Source organism: Trichomonascus vanleenenianus, assembly GCF_965637985.1.
Source record: "Trichomonascus vanleenenianus strain CLIB 3782 genome assembly, contig: TRVA0_009S, whole genome shotgun sequence".
Lineage (NCBI taxonomy): Eukaryota > Fungi > Ascomycota > Dipodascomycetes > Dipodascales > Trichomonascaceae > Blastobotrys > Blastobotrys vanleenenianus.
The window spans coordinates 140479-150384 of record NW_027481878.1 but is presented as its reverse complement, the minus strand read 5'-3'; the positions used below and the strand labels follow the sequence as shown (position 1 = coordinate 150384).

Here is a 9906-nt window from a genome sequence, read left to right as displayed (position 1 = left end):
CTATAGCCGCACATCGGAACTGTTCTCATTTAATTTGCTCAATGGTAGCCAACATGAGACAATTTTAACGCCCGTGTTTACGTACTACCCGGTCGACGGGGGAGGGGCCAAAGCATCACGTACAAAAAATAGAATAGTATCCTTAAGAAAAGATATGGCGCATGTTGCCGAGCAGTAGGAATGCTTTTTTTTGTGGTTCAATTTTCACTAACTGTTAGCGGTCGTATTTTTAAATATGCATGTCTCAAGATCGACCGAAGCTAGCCAACTACAGTAGGAACGCGCGCTAGCCGTGCCAGCCGCGTGAGCCGCATGATATAACTGGCGATTCTAAGCCATATACGTATATGAATACGTATATGAATTGAGTAAATCGGATGTATGTAATTCTTCCCAGCTTTGGCTTTTGTATACCAATGTCAAAGGATAGAGCGGCACTAGGTTTTAACGAATAGGATACTTCATGTGGTGAATACTGCGCAGGATACTGCAGCCAACGGCTACTTTCTAGCTAAAATTACAGTGCTAGATTAAGTTCACTAATGAGCGCAATCTAGCTCTTATTTACAACTATCTAAACTACCCTGAGTTACAACCTTATATTTCCAGTATGTTAATTGCATAATGCTTGTATGTTAATCTCTACTTTAGGTGCTACACATTACTACCATACCGTTTATATGAAGTACTAGATACCCAAGCCACATTCACTACCGGGTGGTACATGTAATACACTCAATCGTCCCCAAAACCAATTGATCGACAAAATTATCATCTTTCTACAGCAGTTCGTACTCTTCCAAAGATACATACTCCTGAACCCTGCAAGTACTCCTAAATCCTTCAAATACTTCTATGGCCCTCCAATGTTGGTACTGGCAAGGTGATGCTTGTAAATACGCTGAGCAACGCTGTCAAAGCGTACATCACATCACGCGGAGCCCTACCCCTCCTGACGTCAGAGTGACCCGTAACGTCCGTAGCCTTGCTGAACGTGCGGTGGAACTCTTCTCTCTGCCGGAGATTAAAAACTTCAAGCAATCGAGGAGATCGTCCCCGTCAGCTTTGATTAAATCCGCCTATCCATATAAAACCCATATAATAAGAATAATCGTTGCCTGAGCTAATCTGAAAAGCGTGGGAAAGTGAGTATTGCGCGCGCTGTTACGACAAATAGGGTAATTTGGTGACAACCTGGAGGGGTACGGACACGTCGGATCAGGGAGAGAGAGATGGTTTCGTCAGATGCCAAGTCGTCGTCCTCTGACGACTCCTCGGCTAGCTCGCATGGCAACGGGCACAAGTTCCTCAAGTTCCTGAACAAAAAGAAGCCCGAAGACGCCAAGTCGCGTAATAATAAGCAGAACGGCCAGTGCGACGACGGCAGCTGTTCCTTCGCGGTCGGCATCGCTGAAGACAAGAATGAACGATGCCGCAGGACAATGGAGGACGCGCATACGTACATATACAACTTTGGCGACAACACGGACGACGGGTACTTTGCCGTGTTTGACGGCCATGCAGGGCGCCAGGCCGCCGAGTGGAGCTCGAAGCGACTTCACCTACTCGTAGACAGCGCCATCAAGTCTGGCGGACACGACACTGTGTCGCATGCACTCAACAAGGCATTTACTGAGGCGGACGAGCAGATGGGCCGCCAGGGGCTGCAGAATAGCGGGTGCACGGCTGCTGTCGCCATTATGCGGTGGGAAAAAGACGGAGAGAAGCGCCGCAGAATGCTTTATGTGGCTAATGTCGGCGATACTCGTGTCATTCTGTGTCGCAAGGGTACAGCTCTGCGCCTGTCGTACGACCACAAGGGGTCTGACCTCCATGAGCAGAAGCGCGTGCAGAATAGCGGGGGCATTATGATTAACAACCGTGTCAATGGCGTGCTTGCCGTCACGCGGTCTCTTGGGGACAATTACATGAAGGAGCTGGTTTCCGGGTCCCCGTATACGACCGAGACCGAGTTGTGCGGAGACGACGAGTTTATTATAGTGGCGTGTGACGGGCTATGGGACGTCTGTGATGACGCCAAGGCCGTGGAGACGATCCGGGGCATTGAGGATCCGACCGAGGCAAGCCAGGCTCTTGTAGATTACGCGCTACAGCACTTTAGCTCTGACAACCTTACTTGCATGGTTATCCGGCTCGATCAGAGTGTATTTTGAAGCGAATTAAAACTGTTATGACGAAGTGGATATTCGTTAATTATAGGAGTTGGGCCAGGCTTTTTTTTTCGGCCTCTCTGGACCTGTTCTCTATGAATATTGGGGGGAGATATTTTTGAATGCATAGCGTGGGTTGTGATGCGGCGGGTGCGGCTATAGCCGCATGAACCGCAACCCTAGCCCCGATCACACCAAAAGTAGCACAAATATATGTCATTTTCATCATACAGTATCTTCCTGATACTACCAACTAATCATACCAAATAATCATAGCTTAATATACGATAAGATAATAAGGAGTAAGGCTTGTTCCATAGACTCAAGATGAAATCGGGACTTGGGAGTTCGAGTAACCGATGTTGACCAACTCCGCAAATCAAGCACAGGAAATCACTTCATCACCAACGTCGACACCTCCTTCTTCAATTGCGTTTACGCCAAGAAGGGCAGATTATGTCTAAGGCTCCTCTCTCTCGCTCAGCAACTCTTGAAGAAAATGTGGCGCTAATGCGCCATACAATGCAGTCGGATTTATCTGAAAGCATTGAGCCCAACTCAGAGTCATATAGCGATTGCTCTTACTCCGCTGATGAGGAGCAGGAGGAGATTGCCTTGCTCAAAAATCGCATTAGAAAGTTGGATAAGGCGCTGATTAAAAAACAGGAACAGTTAAACGACACTGCCGGCCTTTGTGAGAAAATCTTTAAGGCTTACCAACATGTACTCTTAGACCAAAAAGCGCCCGAAGAACGCAACCTGATCTCGTCCTCAAGGGGTATCATAGTCGAGACTACTCGGAATACGGAAGGGAAGAAACGGAAATATCCACTGCGTTCTACAGAAACGACTACCCCATCGGCTAAAGGGAGGCCAGGACGACCAAGAAAAATTCATTCGGGTAGCGACAGATCAGAAGAGCCCGAGAAGGTAAAGAAAAGACGCGGAAGGCCACCTAAATTGCGTGAAATTACAGAGGAACCAGATAAAAGTACCGGGCCGAGCAAACGAGGACGGCCTCCTAAGCGTCTCTCCCAGCCTACACTTGTTGAAGAAGATGAACAAGAGTGATGACTGTGAGGACACAGATGATGAGGAGGACTATCAGGAGCAAATGGAACTACATCAAGGTCAACTAAACGGAGACGGCGGTATTAGGTATTCTATTTATCCTACCTATTTTGTGTGCATCTATTCAATCTTTCTTCTACCTCTACATGTAGAAGTTACTGATTGCTAGGAGGCCACCAAAATCAGGCGCAAATTAGAGGGCAGTAGCTGATTAAGAATCTAGAAGGAAAAAGAGCGCAATCCTTACCACACAGCAGCTACCAGTCATCCATTAATTCATACTATTGGACGCCGACATAGAGAAGTGCGTAAACCAAGACGGATTTGTCCTGGAAAGTATTGCCCATTCCTAAGAATGTGAAGAATCAGCTGTATGATTTCTGGACTCATTAGGATCTCGTTTTTTGGGAGATTACGCTACATTTATGGAAAGAGAAATGGAATAGTTATAGCAAAATATTAGTACATTACTGGTTCATTAGAAAGTCAAATTCGTCGCCAAACAGCCCGTTATCCATGTCGCCCTCCTGGCGCTGTCCCACCGAACCTAGCAAGGCATTCAAATCCTCATCAAATTCCATATTCGAATCAAAGTTCTCCACGCCGTTAACATCCTTCTCTTTCTCTTCAGATTTGGTGCCTTCTTCCTCGGTCTTCTGCTCATTAGTTTCCACGCTCTTCTCCTCCTGTGGTTTATTTTCCTCTTCCTTCTTAATTTCTGCTTCTTCCTTTTTCACTTTTTCTAATTCCTCCTTGGCTTTTAGCTCTTTGGCGGCCTGTTCTTTCTCCTGTTGCTCCTTGAGCTTCTGCATCCTCTGTTCCTCCATAGCATTTTTAATGTACTGTCTACTCAGCTGGATCTCTATGTCCACTTCGTCCAAAATCCTGTGGTACCCCTTAAGCGCAATATCGATCGACGCCTGGAGGATGGTAGGTGGGTTTGGAATAACCCGCTGGTTGCTATAGGTATAGATATGGCTTAGCAAGTTGCCCGAAGACACCAGCACGGCCTGTAATATAGGTTAGTTAGCCATATTTCGATTTCAACCATCAAAACGTACGTTAAAAGACTCCTTCAGCCTAGCATCCATAATCCCTCCGCGTCGTGCCTCTGAATAGCCCTGTCTGGATCGAGGTGGGGGCTATCAGCCGGGAGTACCAGTTATTAACTACGTAATTAAGTTTTAGTGTGCGGCTCATGCGGCGTGAAATTTCGCAAAACATGTCTTGCTATATCAGGCATTTTTTCGCACATGGGCGCTGTATATTCAACAAACGTGTCAGCTCAGCGATAAGTCTTTGGTGCTATACAAGCATCTGTTATGGATGACCGGTTAAGTGATGCGAATTGTGGGGTAATGGCTTTGCTGCATTTACACATCCAACCTGCAAAATTTGACCATTACTATTAGACATTACGTAGTAACTAGTATCTCCTGTAAACTTAAACAATTAAATCGCCTACTGCAATATCAACAGTTCAAATGTAGTACAGTCTTTATGTACGGTATAGTCGTAACTATGATGGGTAACTATGATGGGGTGTCTCAGCCTTACCACCACGGTACCCAATTGACTGTGCTGGCACACAGTGGAACCGCACACGAGCGCTCCTAATTGAACCCAATCCGAGGCAAAAAGTAAAGTAATGCAGGCAAGTGTTTTTTAATTCAAATATCCACAGCTCCGCTGTCTTCGGATGGTCAAAGGTGTTACAGTCAAATTCCCCCCGTTAATGGAAGAGACATCCGGGTAACCACGGAAATCACGGAAAACCCCAATTTAGTCGAGGCCCCAAGAGAACCTCCCAACGAATCAACGGGCAGCATCGATTGGGAGGAGCGACGTAGTATTTTTCACCCGACCCTTTTCATTAGTCGCATCTAAAGACCGATAATAAAAGACATAAAAGATGTTCCGAGCTATCACCAGTAAGGCCATCCGACGACCAGCCTCTTTGGTTCTGCGACGAGGCTATGCCGAGGCTGCTGCCACCACCGACAAGATCAAGCTGTCCCTGGCCCTCCCACGAGAGGTGAGTTCTTCTTAAGCGAACGAAAAAGAGAGAGAGAACGTCTAGCTAACCATTTTGATAATAGACCCTTTACGAGAACCTCGAGGCGTATGTGTGACAGAAAATGAATTTAGTCAAAACGAGAGAAATTGGCGGTTCTAACTAGTTATTTAGCACCCAGGTTAACATTCCAACCACTTCCGGTGACCTTGGTATCTTGGCTAACCACGTTCCAACCATTCAGCAATTGCGACCAGGTCTTATCGAGGTCATTGATACCACTGGCACCAAGCAGTTCTTCACCTCTGGCGGTTTCGCTACAGTGAACGAGGGCTCCACGCTCGAGATTAACGCTGTTGAGGCCTACCCATTGGAGGACTTCTCTCCTGAGGTGAGTTACTTTAATTATTGATTGGGGGGATATACTAACTGAAATTGATGTAGGCTGTTAAGAGCCTTACTTCTGAGGCCCAGTCCAAGGCCAACTCTAGCGACGAGGTCATTGCTACCGAGGGTAAGATTGAGTTGGAGGTCCTCGAGGCCCTTGCCGCTGTCGCCAAATAGACAACCAACGTATTATATTTGTGAAAAATAGATAAGGTTTGCATAACAATATTTGGGGTGAACGGTTTCTCCTAATCTCTTCATAGTCCAGCTGTATTATACCGTATCCGGATGATACAAGGCTAGCTGAAATTCTGAAGCCGCAATGGGAAATAATACCTGGTAGAATATTTAAATTTCAACTTGAGAATAAGAACTAACTGCATCTACGGGTATGAATGCAAATAGAGGTATGCGAAATATAGTGTATAAATCTTCCAGGGACCAATGAATATCGGCTTTTTTGACCCTTTTATAAAAGTACCTAAACTCAACTCTAAGGCTTGGCTTCTATCTTGAGAATTTTTTTTCAGCCAATTACTACCACTACTGATACACATATTACCGAATAATACGTATTGACAAACCAAATCCAAAGAGCATCCCATGTTTGTGCTAACTGCCTATATAGCCTATTAGCTTTATATGCGTGCAGCATACGCCTGAAAAGTCAGTAAACGATCAACCATGGAATAGGTATTTGGAATCTAGATCCATCACACCCCGGGACCCACAACGCCCAAGGCCCTTTTTAAATTTATCCTTTTACATTACTAAGAAGGTGCATATATAATGTAAGATCGTTAATGGAATATACCCCTGTCTCCAACCATGATTGCGTAGTCTTCCATAGATAAACGCAGTAGGTAGCCCCGCCGCACGGCTGAACACCCGCCCTTACCCCCCCTCCCCTTCGAAAACCAACATTTGATAGGCGACCTCACCTCCTCTCTCTCCACTAATATTTAGACAGCGCAGGAATAAGCAGGGAGATGGACTCAGAGCGGCAGAGCCTTTTGCCACTGTTCACCCCGTCGCTACTAGACACGATTCCTATCTACAGCATTGTACTGAATACTTACGACTCAGTAGTGTCTCGCGTCGACATCAGCCTCAAGTATGACCAGCTCAAGTCCCCACAGATTCACTCGTTTCTTATCAAGCCGCTGCTTGAAGAACTCAAGAATGACTTTTCCCCGGGGACTCTCTATGCCCTCATGGCCAATATGCTTCAGTTCACCAAAGAGAGCTCCTCGAACGCAGCTATGGCCGGAGTTATGGCTACCAGGGCAATGATCTGTGAGATTGTGGCCATCAGACTACTCAAAGAGTACTCCGATCCGGACGACTTAATGAATGCATTAACCTATGACTTTTACCCGCTGGCCAATGGGGCACCCGTCAACCAATTGGTGCCGCGGTGGCAGCGCATTTCGACCTTGGAAGTCGCAATTAAGGCCGAGGCTAAGCGATTCCTATCCCACCCAGTAGTGATAGAAGTGCTGGAGGAGATTTGGAACGGGTCTGTCATGTTTCAATCCTCAATGCACAAGCTTCACCGCGTGAGGTTTGCCAATGAAGAGGAAGTCGTATCAGCAGGATACGGACGTAGAGGTCCGGGCGTGCGGTACAAATACGAGGACGCGAGCATATTCAAGTTATCGCGTCTGAGAGTGCCCCGGTACCGCCACTACTTAAATCTGTTTTCGTTTTGCATCCTTCTTGTACTCTACGTGGCTGTGTTGCATAAGCACGACAAGCAATTCTCTGGTATAGACTTGATCTTCTGGTTGTGGAGTCTGGGGTTCATTGTGGATGAAATCATTGGGTTTACCGACGCTGGATTCACGTTATATGTCATGTCGCTATGGAACTGGTTTGACCTAATCATACTGCTATTGCTGGTAAGCTACGGCTTGTTGCAGACGGCGTCCCACTTCACCACTGGCCCCCAGTCGAATAGTCTAGCGCACGTAGCCCACGACTTGCTTGCGACTGTTGCTATATTCCTCTTCCCACGGCTGTTTAGCATTCTTGACAGCTATGAGGTGTTTTCGCAGATGGTTGTGTCTGTGCGAAAAATGTGCGTGGATCTGACTGTCGCTTGTATCATTATTATCATATTCTCGTCAGGATTCTGGGTTGCCTTCACGATGGCGTTCGCGCGAGACGTATACTCCGCGAATAAGGTGGCCTACGACATGATGAAGATCCTCTTTGGGTTCACCCCGGCGGTGTGGGACACCTGGCAATACTACTCTGTGCTAGGTAGAACCATCCTCGTATTCTACCTTTTCATTACGCATTTCCTCATCATGACCATTCTCATTGCAGTGTTGACCAACTCTTTTGCTGACGTCACCTCTAATGCGCACGAGGAGCACCAGTATCTGTTTGCTGTCAACACGATCACCATGATCAAGTCTGAATCCTCGACATTCTTTTCGTACACGGCACCATTGAACCTGCTAGAATGGGCGGTGCGACCCTGCATCTACGTTATGCCCTTACGGAGCTTCCTCGTACTCAACCGGACCCTCATTAAGATAACGCATTTCCCGTTCCTCCTCACTATATTTATTTTCGAAAAGCTCCACCTGCGGCTGACTCAACTGCGAGAAAGAAGAGCTAAAGAGGCCGAATCACTCCGCATACAGGTGCTGAAACAGAGCCAAGTGCCGTCGAAGTCCAATTATATTTATAACAACGCGAGTGGCCGGTCTCTGATGGGCCCATCCAGTTCCCGTCAACACACTCCTCCTCAGCCTAGCACCCGTCCATCTTCCAATTTCAGTCGCACGAACTCCCGCATGAGGGTGCCAACAAGGGCGGCTGCAGAGAAGAGGAAACCCACTCGACCTAAAAAGGTTTCTAATGACGACCTTCTGGATGAGGTGTTCAAGCGACCATACAAGGGCACTGTCAAAGCGAAACGGCCCAGTGTTGCTCTGGAAGACGATACCCCATTAAGCAATGCTCGTTTTTTGTCGGACCACTTCTTCTCAGATCCAGAAGAGAGCCTCCGAGACGGTAAAATGGACACAGAGATTAATGATGCCGATTCAGAGAACAACGGTTCCGATTTCGACGACGACGACGATGATGATGATGATGAGTTTACCATTACTCCTTCTGCAGGGGCCGCGCTGTTCCACTCTCAGCCAATGGCGGCGAAGAGAAATAGGCCCCGCAAGCTGTCTGCAGCTGGATCTTCTGTTAGCCCCGTGGCCGAACATGGGCTGGAGCAATACTACGGCCGACCGCGTGAACGGATACCTGGAAGACAGATCGACCCAGCTCAGAAACGGTCGCGGTTGTTCTCTTCGACTTCCTCTATGGTCCGGCAGGGCGCAGGTATGCTAGCGCTTTCTCCGACACGATCAGTCATGGACCGACAATGGAGTCTAAATCGCAATCGAGTCTCTCGGTTCCACAATGTGTCGCAGTCTTCCGTGCGCTCCCGAGCTAAGCAGGGATCCCGACGAAGACCGTGGAGCAGAGAATACGGTAGTACCGACGATGTCGCTGAGACTGATGAGGTGGCACTAGAAGATGAATACGATGATAGTGAGTTTGAGGGAGATGAAATTGCTTCCGAAAACGAGCGTGCAGCGTTGATCAGGGGGCTTGATCAAGCTGGCCAGTTCTCTGAGGAAATTCATGACATGACGCGGCTAATCATGCGGCGGATGGAAGCGCTGGAAAGTGGATTTAAGAACATGGAATGTATTCTGGAGAAAGTGCCGGAACTTATGCAATTGTCAGGGGTAAATTCCTCGGGGGAAAGTACAGTCAACCATCACTACCGAGATAACTCGTTGGCTACGATTGTAGAAAATAGTGCAGCCAGCACTGAGATGTCGGACTCTGCAACGGCCTGTCCGCGACATATCTCCTCGACGAATCAATCCGGAGAGTCCTTGCCTTAGACGGTACACATGCCGCTTAGATATTGTATCCTTTTTATGTATAGTAGGAGAATATAGAGTAAACTCCGAGTTGTTCCAAGGATTGAATGACAAGCTAATTTATGATTACCGGTATCACCACATATAAGGGCATCGCGACTCTTACGAGCCAAACCAGAGGTTATATTATAATTAATAGAATATATATATAGCTGGTCAAGATATTACTGTAAATTTTTTATCCATTCAAAGTACAAGTTTTATACAGGTGATCAAAAAAAGAGAAGATTAATACCGGTCCCGGTAGTAACAGCTGGATAAAAGTGACTCTTACAGGCCTTCATGAATCAACGTAACA

The 9906-nt window shown here is 47.0% G+C and overlaps 5 protein-coding genes across 5 annotated transcripts; 4 read left to right on the top strand and 1 right to left on the bottom strand.

The window, feature by feature from the left end:
- Nucleotides 1-1232: 1232 nt before the first annotated feature.
- Nucleotides 1233-2174, top strand: PTC1 (type 2C protein phosphatase PTC1; the record flags this gene model as incomplete). The annotated part of the gene is made up of 1 exon (XM_076683556.1): nucleotides 1233-2174. One exon carries the CDS (start codon nucleotides 1233-1235, stop codon nucleotides 2172-2174), a length of 942 nt encoding a protein of 313 aa, XP_076542183.1.
- A 453-nt stretch (nucleotides 2175-2627) lies between these two features.
- On the top strand, nucleotides 2628-3242 carry TRVA0_009S01354 (uncharacterized protein; the record flags this gene model as incomplete). The annotated part of the gene is made up of 1 exon (XM_076683555.1): nucleotides 2628-3242. One exon carries the CDS (start codon nucleotides 2628-2630, stop codon nucleotides 3240-3242), a length of 615 nt encoding a protein of 204 aa, XP_076542182.1.
- Nucleotides 3243-3709: 467 nt separating this feature from the next.
- On the bottom strand, nucleotides 3710-4333 carry TRVA0_009S01332 (uncharacterized protein; the record flags this gene model as incomplete). The annotated part of the gene is made up of 2 exons (XM_076683554.1): nucleotides 3710-4252; nucleotides 4304-4333. 2 exons carry the CDS (start codon nucleotides 4331-4333, stop codon nucleotides 3710-3712), a joined length of 573 nt encoding a protein of 190 aa, XP_076542181.1.
- An 821-nt stretch (nucleotides 4334-5154) lies between these two features.
- ATP16 (F1F0 ATP synthase subunit delta) lies at nucleotides 5155-5820 on the top strand (the record flags this gene model as incomplete). The annotated part of the gene is made up of 4 exons (XM_076683553.1): nucleotides 5155-5277; nucleotides 5342-5364; nucleotides 5431-5647; nucleotides 5701-5820. 4 exons carry the CDS (start codon nucleotides 5155-5157, stop codon nucleotides 5818-5820), a joined length of 483 nt encoding a protein of 160 aa, XP_076542180.1.
- An 812-nt stretch (nucleotides 5821-6632) lies between these two features.
- Nucleotides 6633-9569, top strand: TRVA0_009S01288 (uncharacterized protein; the record flags this gene model as incomplete). The annotated part of the gene is made up of 1 exon (XM_076683552.1): nucleotides 6633-9569. One exon carries the CDS (start codon nucleotides 6633-6635, stop codon nucleotides 9567-9569), a length of 2937 nt encoding a protein of 978 aa, XP_076542179.1.
- Between the last annotated feature and the right edge of the window lie 337 nt (nucleotides 9570-9906).